This window comes from Enhydra lutris, unplaced genomic scaffold, assembly GCF_002288905.1.
Source record: "Enhydra lutris kenyoni isolate GAN:26980312 unplaced genomic scaffold, ASM228890v2 scaffoldscaffold21, whole genome shotgun sequence".
Taxonomy (NCBI): domain Eukaryota; kingdom Metazoa; phylum Chordata; class Mammalia; order Carnivora; family Mustelidae; genus Enhydra; species Enhydra lutris.
Genome location: NW_019154105.1, coordinates 66,631,016 through 66,650,421, shown reverse-complemented (window position 1 = coordinate 66,650,421; position 19,406 = coordinate 66,631,016). Strand labels below are relative to the sequence as shown.

Genomic DNA, 19,406 nt, shown 5'->3' with positions numbered 1-19,406 from the left:
TTTTTGTTAAACGTTCGGTGGAAGCAGAAGGATATCTGTAAGACACATAAGGCCCAGAGACGCCAGGGACAGCCTTACAGAGTCGACTGCAAATCGCCATCCCCTGCACGGTCTCCTGCAAGCCGGTCCCCGCCTGCCGCCATCCTCAGTGGGGGGGCCCTGTCTCCACCTCCTGTTTGGTTTCTTGCTTTTCTTTCTGCTATCAGATTCTGCCTGGTTGCAGGTTCAGAAGCGCCCCCTACACCGAGTTGAAATGTTTATGTTTCGCGCTCTACGCCTGCGATCATCCTCACGCCCCTGGAGTTTATTTGCCGCACAGAGCTCTGGTCCATCTGTTTCCACGGCTGTGAAACCATCTGTACCCCAGTGTGTCCACTCAGATGAGCCCCCCCTTCTGAAGCTAAAATTGGGTTTCTTTCTTTCTCCTGCAGCTGTCGGGTGTTTTAGATTGGACTACAGGGGACACAAGCCTTTGGCGCTAGGGCTGAAGTGACCTCTGACCTCCAGTGTTGGAGCCTTTTTTCACCTGTTCTTGTTGGATTTCCTCTCCCAAGGCAGAGCTCGGGCGTGAGATCCACGCCTTGGCGTCGGCGGGCAAGCCGCTGGCCTCATGGACCGCCCAGCGGGGAATTCAGGAATGCCGGGAGGCGTGTGGAGGACATGGCTATCTGGCCGGTAGGTTTTGAAGTGTGTGATGGTTTTCTGTCCACGGCCCTGCGTTTGGCTACCGCCTGCCAGCCAAAGTCGGCAATCGCTGGTTTTTGCGAATAAAGTTTTATCAGAAGGTAACCACACCTATTCGTTCGTGAAGTTTCTGTGGCCATGTTCGCATGACACGCAGGGCCGAGTCGTCTTTGTCAAGCCTAAAATGTTCACTGGCCGGCCTTTCCCAAAGCAGCTTTGCCACCCCCCTGCCCTACACAAAGGCCTCTACTCACGGCTGCCTCCTGTTCTCGGTCTCCTTCTGGGGGTAGCGGGCGGCGGGGAGGCTGTGTGACGGAGCCTGCCAGCCCCCCAGTGGAATGTAGATAATCTGAATCTGTTCGTTTTTGTTGTCACTCTTTGCTTAATGACCCGGCAGTAATCCGGCACCAAGCGTTGTCCCGACGAAAAATTCTTCAACTTAGAAAAAGACGGTTTTCTCTGGCAGTGGCCCTGTTTGGGCAGCTGGAATGAGGTTAAGAGAGTGAGCAGCCGAGGGCCCGCGACCAAGTCCTTCTCTGCCAACCGCTGGCTGCACAGCCCGGCCAGCTAGCCAGCCTCACTGGGCCTCAGTTTCCGTGCCTGTAGCCTGGGGACGATTGTGCTGCATAACAATGAAGGTTCCCGCCATGGTCACATGAGTGAGCACGCGTTAAGTGCTCCGTGCGGGTGGTGGATGTGTGGCACATGGCCAGTGACTTCTACTGGCAGTTATCGTTGAAGCTTTTAGTATTATTGTAGTTGCCGCTGTTATTTGCAAACGTCCTGTGTGCAAGTGTTCAATAATTGGTAAAATCTAATTAGTCCAAGCAGACCAACACATGCGTTCCAAACAACGAAATTGGCAGAAACCTTGTTTTTGGTTAATGACCCCACAAGCATTTTAGGCTCTTGCCAACTTTGATCATCTCAGCGATGGTCTGTGGACAATTATGTGTTTTCAGCAAGGACCTGCCCCAGGTGCTTGTCATGTCAGGGCCAGGAGTGGTCCCTTGGCTCCCGCCACGTGGTGCCTCCCCATTACCCACGGACCAGCGGGTGACCATGCCTGCGTCCAAGTCGCTTACATGTCTCGTCCTCTGTGCAACGTTCCGTACTTTCTGTTTGTTGTCACAGCTCAAAGAGACGCAATAAATAGTTCGCTTTGTTGGGCTTTGAATAGAATAACGAATGGAGTCGGGCAGCCCCGCAAATGACATAAACAACTGAGTCAGGTGTCGTGAGTACAAACATTGGGCTGAAACCAGCAAGGCTGGGCTCAGTGGGGTAGATGTGATGGGCTGGTCTGGGTTTAATATCAACTGTGACCTCTTCCTTGGTGGTCATGTCTGGTTGTTTCAGTAGACTGGTCTGTGGCAGGGGGCAGTGGGTCGGGGGGAAAATGAACAGCATGTCCCAGTTGACCACAAGCCCCAGGGCTGCTGCAGAATGTCTCACACCCTCTCTGGCTATGCTCTCAGCAGTGTGAGCATGGGACTCCCACTCCTCTAACTCCCGGCTCATCCTGTCCCACCCAGCCTCCCATGTTGGAGAACATCCTTCATCAGAGGAAGGAGACCCAGATAAGAGGGTCTAGAAGGCATACCTTATAAAAAGTGTGAAGGAATCAGGGCCCTTCACTGGCAGGAGAGACGACAGAAGAAAACTGAGAGTTCTCTTGAGATATTTGAAAATTTTTTAAAGATTATTTGTTTTGAGAGAGAGCACGCAAAAGCAGGACTGGCAGAGGGAGAAGGAGAGACAATCTCAAGCAGACGCAGTTCTGAGCGTGGAGCCCGAGGTGGGGCTTGATCTTACAGCCTGAGATTGTGTCCTGAGCCAAAATCCAGGGTCCAACACTCGACCAATGGCACCACCCAGGTACCTGAGATATTTGAAATTTCTTGTGTGAAAAGATGAACTCGCCACAGGGTAGCAGGTGCCCTGCAGCACACGTCAGTGACCCCCATGCCTGGGATCTGGCGTTTGACCACGCGAAGCTTGGTGTCCACAGGGGAGAGGGACAAGCGGGTGACACGGGGCGTTTCTTAGTGTTCCTGCTTGCCGGTGCCATGGGGTCAGCCGCTGGGAGGACCAGTTGGGGGAGGCGAGGGTGGGGCTGGGAAGCCTCGGAGTGCCGTGTCCCGGTGCTGGGGCTCCCAGGGAGTGGCGTGGGTCCTGCCCCCACATGCACTGGAAGTGACAAGGTGCATGGCTTCCTTGTAGTGAACCGGCTGGGTGACCTCCGGAATGACAACGACCCTAACTGCACGTATGAAGGGGACAACAACGTCCTGCTGCAGCAGACCAGCAGCTACCTGCTCAGCCTGCTGGCTCGCCACGTCCAAGGTGAGGCCCCCGCACTCATGGGAGAGTGGTCGGCCCTCACACGCTGGCCCCATGAGGCGGTCCCTGTGTCTGCAGGAGGACGTGCGTTCTGAAGCACGACTGACCGGCGTCGGGGGCACCCAGCACGGTGGGGTGGGTGGTCACTCCAGGGCCTGATGTGCTCGCAGGCGGTGCTCGCATCGAGAGCCCTCTGAGGACGGTGGACTTTCTGGAAGCCTACCCTGATATCCTTGGCCGGAGGTTCACATGCCCGAGCGTCGACGGCTGCTTGGATTCTGCAGGTGAGCGTACCGTCTCCCCGTTTGCCTCCCGCCGTGATCCCCCTGCCTGCCGTGCAGCAAGGTGGGCCGTGGTGGGCCCTGCATTCATCCAGACCCCCCCTCCTGGGTGTGGTGCTGAGTTAGGCGCTGACTCTCCCCAAGGATGGAGACGGAGGGGCTCTGGGTCCTGTCCCTGCCTCACTGGGTGGCTGGTCTCCAGCCTGCCAGCTGCCCCTGAAACTGAGCTGTCTTCACAAGAACCCGGGGTCCTCCCACTCAGGGCCTTTGCACATGCCAGCCTCACTGGCCTCACTTCTGTGGCCCTTGGCCCGTGGCACATTCACCCTTCTCAGCCCTGAGCAGGCTCAGCTCAGCGGCAGTCAGCACGGGGCTCTGTGCTTATCGTGCTTGGCCATGATCGTTGAGCACCCCTGTAATCCAGGGCATGGGAAACCCTTGACTCAGAGCAAGAGAGCCGCTCACTTACTTGGGTCTGTGTGTTCATTGTTTTGATTCACTCTTGAATGTTATTTTGGAGAAAAGGCCACTCCGGCCACTCTGGGAACAGAGGGACACAGGAGAAGAGGGTGCCCCGGCTGGGGCGGCAGCAGTGGAGGAGGGGGCTAGTGCTTCCAGGACCTGGGTGGGGCAGCTTGGGGGGATGGGGCTCGTTCAGGCGCCGGTCCCATCCTGGGGTCCCCTCCCTCTGCTCCTGCCCCAAGCCTGCACCCCCGCCTCCCCCGAGCACCTGCAGCCACAGCTGGAACATCACTCATCTCACTGCCATCTGACCCGTGAGCCCCGAGGGCATGTGCTTCACGTGGGTTTCCATACCCCCTGGAGACTGCCCCTGCGGCACGTGTCCCAGTGGGCCGGGCAGGAGCCGCCCTTGTACAGAGCCCCCCAGGGACCTGGCAGTGTGGGCCCCACCGGGAGAGTGAGGGGGTGCCCCTTCCCCACCCCAGCCTGCTGACTGCACCCGGGAAGAGCCGCATCCACTCTGTCAGGCTCTTGTGGGGACACGGGAACTCACATCATGGGGTGCTTCGCATCCATGCTCAGGATCCACTGGCCGCCGTGGTACACGCAACCACCCGCGCCCTCTTCTCCATCACGGAAGGCACCACAAGGATGTCCCTTGTTCCTCTGAGCGCCTTTGGCATGGGAGGGGGGCAGCTGGTCTGGATCAGGAGACCACAGAGCCAGCGTCCCCTGGGATCTGGAGGCCGAGAGCCCGTGGCCTCCCAGTGTCACCTGCTGTGGGTGCCAAGCGCACCCGCCTCACTCTCCGCCTGGCCGCAGACCCTGCTCCCATCTTCCTGAGAGGAGACCAGGCCAGGTGGCACCAGCGGTCGGAGCAAGACTAGAACTCAGGCTGGGCTGATGTCCCAGCTGCTTCCTCCGTCATCATCCTCTTCATCCAGGAAGCTTCTGCCCACAAGTGCTTTCTTTCTTGGCGGTCACCACAGTCTGTCACAGTTTTCCCAAAGACAGCCCCCTGACAGGTCCTCACCAGCCTTTGTCAAGTGCCCATGGGATGTGGGACCCACCTGAAGGTCTATTTCAGATGGTTTCAGAGCGCCCCAGCCAACCGTTGCTGCAGAAAACACTAGAAAATGAGCTCATGCTTCTCATAACATCAACCTAACCAGCATTTTTTCCCCTAAAACCATTACCTGCTGTAAACCAAAGAACAAACAAGCCGTCTGGCCGCTCCTGGCCGCGCGGGGCGCTCTGCTCTGTTGCCTCCCTCGCAGACACTATGCGCGCGGACCCCATCTGTGCGGCGGCCGCAGGACACAGGCCAGGCTGCGTCATCTGTTTTTCCTGTGAGTGTCCTGGTTTTTGCAAGATCCAACAAAGTGAAAACATCTTCTGGAGGGAAAAAAAATGGAATAAGAACTCAAGCAGTGCAAGTGACACTGAATGCCGACGTCACTGTCCACACGGACGAGGGAGCTGGTGGCACGGGGCAGGCCCCTCGTCTCTGGGACCTGTGGTCCTCCCAGCCCATGTGTCAGCCCTGGCCTCCACCCGTGGGATCTGCCATAAGGACGATGTGAAATCTTCACGAGCCCCGAACTCTGTGGGACCAGAGACGGCAGCTCAGTACCGCACATAGCCCGTCAGGAAGGTCTGAGGGTTTTCATTCAGGGGACGAGTCGTTTATCTGGGGAGGGAGCGGGGGGCATGGTCCCTGTCCTCGGCTGTCTCTGGGTTTCCTCCAATTCTCACGCAGGCGTGCGTGCCGAGGACGAGCCTCACAGATGTTCCTGTGTGTTTGAGATCTGCGCTGTCACTTGGCAACATGAGGCCCGTTTGTTTTCCTCAAGTTGGCTGATTTGCAAAAACAGTCAACGGTTGTGGCTCACCATGTGTGGTGCTGACAGCCGTGTGCGTATACAGGGTAGTGGGCTCGAGTCGCATCCTGTTCCCTGGGGAACCTAGGCTCTGCAGTTGGCGTGACCTAGGGCTAGATAGTAAACCTTTCTGAGCCTCAGTTTCCCCTGTAGTCCATGGAGGTGGGGATGTGGTCAGCCCCATGTGGAGCCTAGTAGGGCCTGGGCTGTGGTTCACTCTTGCCAGGGGCTGGCTGCCAGGTGCCAGAGCCTGGCTGCCAGGTGCTGGGGGGCCACCACTCTGCGCACCCCCGCAGGCACGACACGCGCAGGGATTGCTTTGCTGTTTCCCTGGCAGTCAGCTCCGTGGCGGGTCTTGCACCTTTGGAGGAGGTCATGTGGGGACATCCAGCCACACAGGAGTGTGAGGGTGTGGGAACACAGACAGCAGGCAACACCCAGACCTGGGCCGTGCCAGCCAGGGAACTGGGGCCAGTCGTTCCCGCCTTGCTATTTGGGCACACCAAGGTTGGAGAGCTCTGCTTTAGAGGGGGAGATCAGCCAGGAAATGGGCCCCGGGTGGAGGCAGCCTGGGAGAGGAGAAGGGCAGGGTGGAAGGCCAGGGAGGTGGTCGGAGGGGGCTGGCCAGCCTTGAGGGGCTCCCCGAAGCACCTGGGCGTCAGGGTGAAGAGGTGGGAGGATGCTGTGAGTTCAGGTGTCATTTGTGGAGTCTAGTGCCCTGCAGACACGGATGGGGCCCAGGATCACCAGGACTGGGAGGTGGGGCAGGAGCGGCAGGTCTAGGGACCACAGGAATGCTATGGCAGTGACCCCTGGGGCATGTGGGAATCCGTAGTGACACTGAGGGGATGCACCGTGTCCCGGCAGACAGAGCACGTGAGCACTAGCCGGAACTAGCAACCCTCCCAAACAAGGCGCTCTCCCCAAAGCTGGCTCGCGGCCCCCGGCCTCTGGGTGCCGCAGTAGTGCAGAATGTGGGGTGCCCTCTGGGTGCCTCCATGTCTGTGTCTCACAGGCTCTTCCCCAAGATGGCTGTGCTTGCGAGCTGCCCATCCTGGGGAAGTGCTCGCGGGCTGCGGGTGCCTCATTGTTACTCTCATTTTTCTGTTTCGTGTTTTGAAGTCCCCCTTGCAGCGTACGAGTGGTTGGTTTGTTACCTGCTCCGTGAGAGTCATCAGAAACTAACTCAGGAGAAAAGATCAGGAAGCAATGACTTTGAAGCAAGAAACAACAGTCAGGTATGTCTGTTTTGAAAATTGCTTTTTTAATTCGCTTGGAATTCCTGTGCTGCCATGGCCTCGGTGAGCCGCCTGTCGCGGTGGTGGCAGCCAAGCCCTCTGGCCCCTGGGACCTCAGGAACATGGCCACCCTGTGCCTTGGTGAGCTGCAGGGACCTTAATGGATGGTGGATGTTGTGTTCAGAGTGTCTGGTGGCATCTGGACGCCGCCAGAGCCATCACGGTGGGACCGGGGACACTGGGCCATGGGACCCCAGCCCTGGTCCCTCCCAGCCGACCAGCGGCTGCTTGGTGACTCACCCTTGGTTCTCTCAGGACATTACCACCCTTCTCAGGGAGCCTGGGTGGGAATGGCCCCAGGATGGCTTTGGTTCTCAGGCTTGGACGGGGCTGAACCCACCGTGGAAACACAGCCCACTCAGATGCCTCCTGGCGTCTGGATCTGGGCTGTTGTGACCCATACATCCTGTTTATCTGGAGTGATGGCTGTTGCTTGGGAGAGCACGGATAAAGGAAACATAAGTTTCTAGAACTGGTGTTGTTCCTTCTCCTCGGCCTGGTTTTGTGAGGCTCTTCTCGTGCCCTCTGTGAACTCAGCATCCATGTCTGCCCATCTCCCCGAATGAACTCCAGCCCTCCTGTTATGCTGTGATGGGTGGCCTCAGCACTGGGGTAGATGTGGCCAGGAGCGAAGCCATGGCGTCTCCTGGGACCTGCTGGACACACCTGCCCCAGATGTGGAGGTGAGGGAACAGGATGGCATCTTGACTGGAAAGGCCTGGATGGAGAACTTAAACCCAGGCCTTACAGGAATTCAGCAGGAGGCCCTGGTCAGTAAACTTGATTTCAGTGCTATGGTGACCAAAGTACGGGGTATGGTAATGATCTTCCAGAATGGCTGGGGCCGCTGTAGCCTTAGTCTCTTGGACACTGATGGGAGTGGATTAGCTTGTCCCATGTTACCCCCTTCCCTGCCTGTCAGGGAGTAGAAACGGAGGGCCTCCTTGGAGTCACAAGCCAAGGCCCCAAAGAGATAGAGGGCACAAGAGGCTCCCATTCCCACTGCGTCCAAATCCTGGAGAGCTGCCTAGAGGTGGCTGTGGGTCTTGGTGCCGTCCTTCTGCACCCCTGCCAGCTGGCCCATGCCCAGAACCCTGATGACAGACCTTAGGCAGGGCCTCAGCTGTTTTAGAAATAATTCCCCTTTAGACCTCTGTGAAAGCCCTCTGTAGCAGCATTCAATAAGCCGCACGACAGAAAAGGACGGGAGAGGCCAGCTGAGCTGGGATCTGGATCTTGGAGCCTGCTAAGAGCCAGCCCTGGGTCAGATCTCATGGCCTGGCCTGGATGCTCATGTGCGCCCTGGGAGAACACAACCTCTTCCCATACAGTGCCCTGAGCAGCAACCCTGGGCACAAGAGGAAATGCTCAGAGAATGTGTGGGTAGCCTCGGTGTGGGACGTGCCTTCTTGAGATGGGAAATCAGAAGCCGTAAAAGATAAAAAGTGGTTAGACGTGACTGTGTAAACACTCGTCATTCTGTAAACAAAGTCAGGCAATGGGCTGCAGACTGGGGAAGCATGTGCAGCAGGACGAGCAGGGCGCCCCAGCGGAGAAGGGTCCCCGGCCAGGGAACCAGCCACCGGCACAGGGGTTGCTGAGCACATCCCAGGGTCATGTGGGGGAAGGATGGTGTCTGGCGGGTCGTGGGGGCGTGAGCTGCTGTGTCCTCTGGAGCAGTCAGTGGCTGCTTGCGTGGAAATATGGAGCGAGCTGACTCTCACCTGGCGGAGGCAGGGCATTTATCCCCCGTCCCCTCCCCCCACCCCTGAAACAGCTGCCCCTTGCTCTGTGCCTCCTGCAAGCGGGCCACACACAGTAAGTTCTTTAAAAAGAAGAGAGATGTGTTTATTGCCTCTTTTGGCCAAGTAGTACCCTCCCATGTTCAGAGGAAGAATGTGTAATAAGGTGGACGGTGGGGCCCCGAACCCCCAGAGCCCTGCACACCCTGTCCAGAGCTGTCAACCTCGGAAGGCAGATGTGCCGTGTTCTCCCCTCACCGCACCCGGGTCTCCTGACGTGGGTCATTTCCTGCTATCTCCTCTGATAGATTGGGCCATCGGGGCCAAGAGAGATGCCCAGGGTCACCCCCCCTCAGCTGTGCTGGGGCCGGCCTGGAACCCAGCGCCATCCCCGGGGCCTGGTCCCCTTCCCTGAACTGAGGTCTGAACATGGACACTGAGGAGTTCGTTTTCTGCCTGGAGTGTCGATGATTTGCTGACGTGCAGATATCCTCAGGAATTAGAGCACAGCAGGACCCAATAGCTGCATCTGATGTTTTAGGGCTTCATGGGGGTGGGGGCTCATGGGAGAGGAAGGGGCTGGGAGTAGGGGCTGGCCCTCGGGGCTCTCTGCATGTGACTGCCCTGCCCTCGAGCGCTCGTAGTCCACAAGCAGCAGTCCCAGGTTCGCTGCAGCTTCGGACAACTGACCCCAGGCCACGTTAGATCCCCCAAGGGGACAGGTTAACAGCTGGGCGCTGGAGGGTCAGCGGACTCCGCAGGAGCCTAAGGACAGGTCTGTGGCCTCACCGCCCATCCCTGCCTGGCGGAGCCTCGGCTCTGTCCAGACGCGCCGTCCAGACCCATCCATGGGTCCTGTACGCTGTCCGCTGCTCGGCGGTACCCCACCTCTGCCCACAAAGACGTCCACCACACCCCTGAGTTCTGACAACCAGAGACGCCAGCCAGGGGCAGGTGTAGACACGGCTCCCGGACGCCCCACAGAACGGCTCCGCGTGTTTATCAGCGCAGGTCAGGCCCCACGCGCGCTTTTCTCATTAGAACAAATCCGGTAAAATGACACGGTAGAGACGGGAGAAGAAAACCTAATGAAGCTGCTGATACTCAACAGGATCTGGGGGAGCAGGTGAGAAAGGAAACACTGGGACCAGAGGACCTGCCGTGGCCTCCTGCTCCCACAAACAGCGGGCATCAGAACTCCTGGAAATGCAGGCTGGCTGGGAACGGTTCGCATCGGAGCCGCAGGGAGCCGCCCTGGCTTCGGGTGGATACATGAGTGGGACAGAAGACGGGTTTCCTCCATGGCCCGGGGAGGAGTGCAGCCATGCCTGGAGTGGCCGGGGGCTCACGGAGCGCCCTCACTGTGTGTGCAGTGCAGGAGAGGACTGTCGTGTGCCCTCACACCTCCTGTGGCAGGGCCTGGCATGGTTGTCCCTGGGTGTGTTGGGTGGGGCCAAGCTGAGAGCAGTCATCAGGCTTGCCCAGGTCATGGAGCACACAGACGCCGGCCTTGGCCTTCTCTCGGTGCTGGCCTTCTCCTGATGTTTGCGCACAGGCGATTCTCATGCCCTGCCCCCTTCGTGCATGGCTTCACTTGGTGTCATTGTCCCGCCTGGGGCCTTGACTGGAGCGCCCACCTTGGTCTGTGTTCCTGATGGTTTCTGCCCCTGCCCCCTGCCCCAGGCTGGAATGGCGGCCCTGGCTGTTGGCTCACAGGGGCTGGCGGCTCCATGTTGTGTTCTGTTCTAAGGTGTACTACTGCCGTCCCCTGGCCCTCGCATTCCTGGAGCTCACTGTGGTGCGGCGGTTCCACGAGTACACACACCAACCCCACGTGCCGCCTGGGCTGCGGGCCGTGCTGGGCCGCCTCAGTGCCCTCTACGCCCTGTGGTCCCTGAGCCAGCACACAGCCCTGCTCTACCAAGGTGAGGCCCCTGCGGTGGGCACCTGCCTCCCCAGCCAGTCCCACCTGATCCCGCCCTGGATCCCAGCCGCATCTTCTTCAGGAGGCCTGGCTTTCCTTCTGAGTCCTTACCTCCACTGCTTTCCCTGAGCATTCCTCACGGGCTGGAGGAGCCTGGGGGCAGATGAGGATTCCAGATTCCATGGGAGGGAAAGTGGTGTCAGGACAGGACAACATTTGCCTTTCGTCCAGGGTCCCCTTGAAGTCTATTTCCTGTTCAGAGAATATTTCCAGGAGGCCCACGTTAGCCAGGCAGGGAGCTGGTCTATGGCAAGGTGAAGCCCATGCCTCCCAGCCCATGGGGCCCAGAGAGACACGAGCCCAAGCTGCTGGGAGGCACCCTCAGGAATGTCCAGCCTGAGGACCCAGGAGGGCTTCCTGAAGGAGGTGGTTTGGGGGCTGATTCCCAGCAGATTGGTGAAAAATGTGATAAGCTTGAATCTGTTTCCATTATTGTCCTTCTAAGGAGCATCTTTAGACTGTTTTCCCTCATCTCCCCCAAAACACATTAATGATATAGACAGGCTGTGTATCTGTTCACATCCTGTGTGTGTATCTCAGCTTTCTGAAAAGTGAGACCATTTGTCCTACTCCCCTTGCCAAGAACCAGTTTCCCTGCTTAGGGATGGTGTTGCCCTGTGGAGGTGGTGAGAGCAAATGGCTAGATTTACAAGGGGAAGAGCAGGCTTTGAACCTAGGGAGTGGCAGTGTGCAAGACAGGGGACTGGGCACTAAAAAGTGACAATTCTGAGGGATGGACAGTTTCCTTCACAAAAATCCAACAAAAGATTCTGTAGAAAATGTACGCTCAAATGCACAGGCCATAGCCTTGGGCCCCCCGAGATGCCACGGCAAGCCTACTGTGGTCGTGTGATGGTGGAGGTGATGGTGGTGATGGTGGTGGTGATGATGATGGTGGTAATGATGATGGTGATGGTGGTGATGGTAATGGTGGTGATGGTGATAATGGTGGTGATGGTGATGGTGATGATGATGTTGATGATGATGGTGATGATGGTGGTGGTGATGGTGGTGATGATGGTCATGATGGTGGTGGTGATGGTGGTGATGGTGGAGGTAATGGTGATGGTGATGATGATGATGGAGATGATGGTGATGATGGTGGTGGTGATAATGGTGGTGGTGATGATGATGGTGGAGGTAGGGGTGATGGTGATGATAGTGGTGGAGGTGATAATGGTGGTGATGGTGGTGGTGGGGGTAGTGGTGGTTGAGGATATCTCCTGGCCTGGCTGTGACCTCCTGGCACATGCACAGTGATGGGAAAGGGCACGGGAACCTGGCCCTGGCCAGCATGTTCCTGCAGTGGGGAGAGCTCATACAAAGCACCTGGGGGCTAAGGTGGACATAGGGTACCAGACCCCATTGTAACCAGTGCTGTGCTTACAGGTGGCTACTTCTCTGGTGAGCGAGCTGGTAAAATGATCCAGAATGCCATCCTGGACCTGTGCTCAAAGGTGAGCAGCAATCACTCTTGTGTCATCACAATTCCCCCACATTATGTATAACTGCTGCAGGGTGACGCACACCTTTGCTTTGCACACACGTGTGTCTATGCAATGCTGAGCAAGAACAGGAAGATGACAGAAAAATACGCCGATGTCAGGGGTCTTAGGCAAAGAGTCACTTTTAGGGATCATCTTAGAGTCCACACTCTGTAATACAATTTTCACAGCCGCCCTTGTAATTCTCTCAAGCTTCCCAAGGGATTCAGCCTCCAGCTTAAACTCATCTCATGGTATTTTTCTTGTGTGTGGGATTCTTTCATCTTTGTCCCCAGAAAGGTCATGTGGGCCAAACCCGGACTCTGTGCCCTCATGGTGCTCTATCCAGGGAGCCTTTCTACAGGGGCAGACATGGCCAGAGCTGTGCCATCCCATTGGTCACTGCAGCCCGCACAGCTGTTGGCCATGGACATGTGCCCGTGTGACCGAGGGTGTTTGTCTTTGATTTTCACCCACTTACACTTAAAAGGCCACCCATGCTGGTGCTGCTAGACTGGGTGACCATCCTTAGCAGAGTCATGTCTCCTCTCGATGGTGGGAAATCATTTTATCAGATGTCTCAAATGACCAGCGACCTGCCACTTCCTTTCTCCCTCTCAGAGCTCAGAGTCGATGCGGTTCCAGGCAGCCCCCTGATTGGTTCTGTACCTCTCCCCAGACTCAGCTCGCCAGTGACCATCCCTCGGTCTCCCGACGTTCTGGGTCGGCGTGCGTCCGTGACCGCACCACACCTATGTGTGGCCATGCCTACTTCCTGTCCAGTCAAACCCATGACTGGAGGGATTTCCTAGGTGTGTTCCCCTTGCTCTCAAACAGCTGCATCCCTGGGGACCTGTGCCTGGTGGCTGGGGCCCGGGCGGGCAGGTGCTTGCACACACAGTCATGCAGCTGAAGCATCCTGTCCATCCGCCACCAGGGAGGCCCAGGTCTTTGCTGCCACTCCAGGGGGTCTGGCTCAGACAGGTGGAAGGGGCGGGGTGCCCATCCCGCAGTTTACTCGTGCATCGTCTGTGGGTGCATTGGTGCCACCACGGCAGAGGTGGCCACTGAGCCGGACTATTTCCTGCCGTCACCTGGCAGGTGTGCTGGCCCCTGTCTGGACAAGGGCCTTGCTCTGCGGACAGTTACATCTGAGGTGGGCGCGCTCGTTCATCAGGAGCCAAGGGGCAGAGGGCGTGTGGCTGCGGAGCAAGGGGCCAGGTACGCTCACGAGCAGTAGCTGAACCACAAGCTGTGCTCCCCCCTTTCTTGGGTGGACTGGCTTAGTCCTGGATGGCCAGCTGCTTTCCCTCTGCGTCGCCAAAACTGTCCCACTGCAGGACTCCAGTTGGTGCACCCAGGGGCCACGTCACAATTATTTTAAGAAAAAATCCTTCTGCATTTCAAGAACGTTCTTGGGAGTCTTCTTACATAAATTCCACATGTCCTATTGAAGAACCGCTTGCACGAGGGAATGGGGACATCCTCAAGCCACCTTGCACCCAACAGCCCTCGTAGCACGGCTTTCCCAAGTGCCTGTAAACACCAGCCCTGGCACATTTTTTCTGGACGTGCTCTCCTCTGCTGGAATGGCAGCTGCCCAGATCAGGCGGATTCAGACACGAATCTGAGGACGCTTGCCCTGTTAGTGAGCTGCTGAGCCGCTTTTACGAGCAGCTCCCTCCTTCTTGAGAAACAGTTAACGCACTGGAAGTTGTGAGTGATTAGCAACATGGAGAAAATATTCAGACACGCACCGAGGGAGTCTGTGATGCAGGCCAGCGGGAAGATAATGCATTAGTAACCGAGCCTCACATGCGCCTGCTGGGGTTACCGTTGCTAGTGGGTCATTGCTAGCGGGTCGTAGCAACAAACGGCCAACGCTCTGTTTCTCGGCAGTCACCATGGAAACTCCCGGGGGTTGCCAAGAGAATGAACTTTGTTTTCCCACAGCTGAAAGACGATGCGGTTGCCCTGGTGGACGTGATCGCCCCTCCCGACTTTGTCCTGGACTCACCGATTGGCAGAGCCGACGGCGAGGTGAGTCCCCCCAGGGCCGGGGGCTGCTGGCAGTTACTGCTGGGTGGAGATGATGGCATGGGCCAGGGATGTTGATGCTCTCAGGCAGCAGCAGAGGGAGTGGCCAGGAGCGGGGGGTGGTTTGGGGAGGGTTAGCTGCACCCCAGCCTACCTTTCTCCCAGATATGGGCTGGCAACCCCGCCTTCACAGGCCCAGGGTGCTGGGGTCGGCATAGGCCCATGCCGAGTGCTGGGCCCTCCAGCCGTCCCCCTTCTCTCACAACCCCCAGGAGCCCTTCCCAGCGCTGGGTCTTCCTGACCTCTCACCGTGCTGACTCCTGACCCTTTCCATCCACTGACCACTCACCCCTGGTACTTTTGCTTCCAGCAGCCCCCTCTTGGCTGCCCAATCTCCGTTGCCCTGCCATGCTCCATCCAGAATGACTGCTTCAAGTGATCTTGTCAGACTGCCCCCTGCTGAGCCTCCCACCAACATCCCTCATCCCCACACCCCTAGCCTAGGCAGCCTGACCTCCAAGGTCATTTTATGCTGTGCTCCTCCTGCCCGCTGGACTCCAGCCTCACTGTCCCCCTCTATTCTTTGATGACAGCAGGCTTTCCCATCACAGGGCCTTTGCACCTGCTGTTCGCTCTGCCTGGAGCACTTCCATCCATTGCATCTAAGCAGAAGGCTGCCTCTCAGCTCTTCTCTGAGGCGGGTGCCCCCACTTTGTCCTGCCATCTCACCCTACAGTGCTCGTTCCTGAGCCCGCCCCTGTCCCTACATGCTGTGTCCTCAGCTCTTCCCAGCAGTGCACCCCGTACAGGCTGATCAAGGCCATGTTCTTTATGCGAAACACCTGCTTTCCACTCAGGCTCTGTTTCATTGGAGACTGAATGTGAGGGGGCAGGAGCCCTCCATGCCTGCTCAGGGGAACAGACTTCTCCCAGGCAGGGGGTAGGCACCCCGACCATGGCCAGGCTCAGGCCACACTTGGGCTTGGGACGGTGTACTGGGCCCTAGGGTGGGCAGGACAGAAGAAGTACCCAGGCTGGCATGAGGACAGTATCATCCTTGGAGGCCTGCTGTCCTCTGGCCCCTCCCACACGGTGTCTGTTACGCACATGCTTTGCCACGGAGAAACCCAACACCCAGGGAAGCCAGGTGGCCTGCCCACAGCTGCCCAGCCAGGAAGCAGCAGAGCCGGGATGTGGGTAGACACCTACCACCCGGAGAGAAGACAGGAGACTGGACCTCAGTCCCCAGTGTGGTCAGGGCCCCAATGAGCACCCGCAGGAGGACATACCAGTAAGGCTGCGGGAGGGGGGCTGGGCTGCCCATGGGGGCATGACCAGGCTGCAGGTTGGGAGGCAATGAGGAGGACCTGGACACAGTGTCATGCGAGGCCCCGAGCCCCCGGGAGTGTTAGCGGGTACAGAAGGAGCCAGGGCAGCTGACTCACTGGGCCCCGTGTGTGCCCTGTAGAGACAGCCCCACTCCAGGTAGGACAGTGGCTGGTGCGCAGGGGCCGTCCCTGTGCTGCGGGCTCCTTCCGGCTCTGGAGTCCACCGTGGACTCCTGAGGCCTCGCCTGGCAAGAAGGAATATATGGCACGCAGTTTGACCAGGCGCTGCTGGGTGAGAAGTGCAATTTAAGGGAACATGCTGCTGCCAGAGGCTAAGACGGCCATTCCCTGAAGCATCAGGCTCCAAATTGTAATACGTAACCTGTGCGGAGAAAGTGGGCCTGAGTGTGCCTGGGGGGGCCCAGGAGTGCACTCAGCAGGTTCAGGGACACTGGCTTCTTCGAAGTAAGGAGAGCCTGGCTGGCTCAGTGCTCAAGCGTGTGAGTCTTGATCTCAGGTTGTGAGTTCAAGCCCCATGGCGGGTGTGGAGCCCACTTAGAAAAAAAAATGTGGCATTTGTCAAGACCAGCCAGGGACACAGGAGGCCCCTTCCCTGGCTCCGTGGACTGGAGACCTGCCAGCCTGTATGCCACGTTTGGGCGGATGGAGAACCCCAGCAATGCGCATCACCTTCCGCCCATATAGACGCTGCTCTGCTTTTCCCATGGGGCAGCCCGGTGGAAAGGGTTTGTGTGAGCTGCTGGAGGAGGTGGTCTGCTAGCCTAGCTGCTGAGGGAGAGGGCACGCTTCGGAGCAGACAGCCAGCGCTCACCTGCGGAGCCCGTGTGAGCCTCCCCCTACAAGAGTCCCCAGAGGAAAGGACGCATCCAAAGCTGTCGTCATAAATTGTTTTAAAGTATTACATGTTTCCAGTTGTTTTCCATGAGGAAAAAAGATTGATGTAAACGAAATCATCTTAAAATTTTCTAAGAAGTGACAAGAGGATTTTCCGTGTTTTCAGCAAAAGCGTGTATGAGGGGCTCTGCAACTCCCTCCTCAGCTCTGTGAGGAACCTTGTTTATTACCCATGTATGTGCTTATTTCTTGCAGCTCTATAAAAACCTCTGGACTGCTGTCCTTCTGGAAAGCAAAGTGCTGGAGAGGCCACCGTGGTGGCTGGAGTTTTCCAGCAGGAAGCACCGCATGGGAAGCTTGAAATCAAAGCTATAGTCGCATCACACACTCAGCTGAATCTAAGTGAGCTGATCCTGCTGGCGAAGATGGTGACCTCAAATCCTAGTTCCAGATGATGCTGGAAACACTGCTGCTTTCTGAACACACCCATGCTCGTCCCACACCGGCCTCTCCCCCCACAGCCCGGGGATGGCTCCCCCAACACGGTGCCGGGAGGACGCCTCCGCCAGATTTGCTGTGTGCAGAGAAAATCCGTGTGATCACCTCTCTTCCTGATGGTCTATTTTTTTGGTAATGAGGACATCGCACATGCTGTGTTCACATGCCCGAGAGGAGGCCGCGTGCTCGTAATCAGGGCATTTCTGGGCTGATGGTCTTCCACCTCCTGAGATTTCTTACAAAGCTCTGCTTCACTAAGTGCTTAAGGATGCCAATCTGATTCTTTGTTAACTGGTTTGACTTTATCATGTAATTAAATCCTATTTTAAGCTTACCTGAATGATGTACTTTGAGATTTCTAAGGAGAAGAAAATCCATTTTGTGGAGAAATCCAGGTTTCCACCAAGGAAACGTTTCCAAAGAAAATAAATGCATCACGCTGGTCTGGTCCGTTTAAGGCCCTGAGCTGCTGGCTGCACACATGTTCTTTCGTTCTGGTTCGAGGCTCTGATCTGGCTGTTCGGCCCTTGGCAGGATGCCTGGTGCTGCTTGGCGGCTCCCCGCCCTGTGGACCAGCGCACCTGCCTTCTTGTGGAGGCCAGGTTGGAGGGGGACGAACCCCCACATGGTAGCTCCTGGGTCCCCGCTAAGCACGCCTGGCTCGCGGGTTCCTCTCTGTCATCAGCCGCCACTCTGAAACCTCAGAGCAGAGCAGGCAGACATGGCCCCGGGCACCCAAGGAGCGCAGGCCGTGCCAGGGAACCGGGACGGCTTCTTATCTCGGAATAGCTCCAAGTGCCTCTGAGCACGGGAGAGGCGGGGGCAGGACCTGTTTTTATTAAAGGCTGACTTTCCAGCTTTGGGAACTACCAGAGGGCCTCCTTGACTTCTCCAGCCTCAGTTATCACACCTAGAAAAGGGGAATCCGACCCCACCTCAGCCCTGCAGGGCCGCCAGGCACACATGAGTGGGTGAGAGGGGCTGCTTTTATTAAGCGCTACTGGATGCAGGGACTTCGTCGTCACCATCTCCTGGACCCTCAGACACTGGGTGGGGAGAGTCTGACAAGCACGCCCATTTTACAGGTGAGAAAACAAACACGGCCAGGAGGTGGTCCGGCCCAGATTGCACACAACCATCCCAACGTTCTCGGCCCAGCACAAAACAGGCCCTTAAAACTACAGGGCTGTAGTTTTAACTGGGAAGAACCCTGCCTGAGTGTAATACTCTCACCCCAGCAGCGTGGGCAGCTTCTACCAGGAGCTGCAAGAGGCTGTCCTCGATGCAGCTCATTCGGCTGTTAGCATCCCTCGGGCAGGTTCTCAGAGGAATTGTTTGCATTGTCACTCCTGTCCTTTGGGAACAACGGACGGCAGCTAGCACACCCTCCGGTCTGCTGGCCTCTGATGTCATTTGTGAAGCCAGCACATGGCCATCGGGCATTATTTCAGGAACGTAGAAAGCATCAAAGAGGAAAATGTCACAGCTCCACTCTTGAGTGATAATGACTGCTTACCTGTCATTTCCTTTGGGGCCAAAGGTCACAGAAGGGGGTTCATGGTTGTCCTGGGTTCATACTGGTTTTGCCCCATGCCGCTCTGAGGCCGGAAAGATGACCATCTTGTCCCCACTGGTCAGAGCCCAGTGGACAGCTCATCCCGTCTTCTGGTGGCGTGCTGGAGCACCCCATTCCTGAAGCCCTCTGTGTGCTTGTGTACTCCTGTGTGTGTACAATTTTCCTGTGTGTGCGATTTTCCTAACAGAGCCTGGGGCCATCCTCTACACCCTTTTCCCTGTTGAAGGGCACTTCTCAGGCACTTCTTGTGTCGAGCAGCATGGACATAGAAGCTTAACAAGCCTCCTGAGGGACGTGGAGAGTTAGAGTTTCTGCTCGGAGTAGCTCTGTGCACGGGTCAGCTCCTGGAAGCCGGGGCACCCAGACCAGTGCCTTGGGGGCGGGGCTTGTGATACCACCACCAAGTCAGAGGTGAAACAGCCTGATGGACAAGCATAGGATGAGAGCCGGGCAGAGCCAGATGGTGCCCTTTGCAAAACAGCATGAATGACAGAATCTGCCTCACTCTGCCCTTATCAGTGTTGTCACAGGCTAGCAAGGAAAGCACAGAACGCAGGCCTGGCCCACAGACGGCCGCTGCTCGAGAGGTCTCCACATTATCACACTCTTCCCAGGAAGACACCTGCCTTTTCTGCTCTGTTACCCTTCCCAGTGGTGTCCAGTCTGGGGCTCCCTGGGCAGATATGCTCTTCCCTACGGAGGCTGAACATGTCTTCCCAACTATTTATGGGCTATCTCTATGCGCTCAGGATGATTGCCACTTCTCGCTTTTTGCCTAATGGAGACTTGAGGCGTCACAATATTTTTGTTGATTTTAAAAATACTCTTTACATATTAAGAACAATAAACCTGGAACATATGTATTATCTATCACTTTTCTTTGTTTATCCTTCACCTTTTGATTGTATTAATTTTTTTTTTGATTTAACATAAAGTTTAAAATAGAATTTGAAA

The 19,406-nt window shown here is 57.0% G+C and overlaps 1 protein-coding gene across 2 annotated transcripts in view; it reads left to right on the top strand.

Annotated features, from left to right (window-relative positions):
- LOC111149037 (acyl-CoA oxidase 3, pristanoyl) overlaps positions 1-17,210 on the top strand; it is a 45,179-nt gene extending 27,969 nt beyond the window's left edge. The window contains exons 11-18 of one of the 2 annotated variants that reach the window (XM_022505928.1): positions 555-675; positions 2,908-3,030; positions 3,198-3,311; positions 6,773-6,888; positions 10,441-10,615; positions 12,064-12,131; positions 14,112-14,198; positions 16,634-17,210. In XM_022505928.1, the coding sequence (XP_022361636.1) occupies positions 555-675; positions 2,908-3,030; positions 3,198-3,311; positions 6,773-6,888; positions 10,441-10,615; positions 12,064-12,131; positions 14,112-14,198; positions 16,634-16,753 (924 nt within the window). In that variant the 3' untranslated portion in view covers positions 16,754-17,210. Of the gene's footprint in view, positions 1-554; positions 676-2,907; positions 3,031-3,197; positions 3,312-6,772; positions 6,889-10,440; positions 10,616-12,063; positions 12,132-14,111; positions 14,199-16,633 lie in introns of those variants that run through there. The other variant, XM_022505929.1, reaches the window with a different exon arrangement.
- The last annotated feature ends 2,196 nt before the right edge of the window (positions 17,211-19,406 follow it).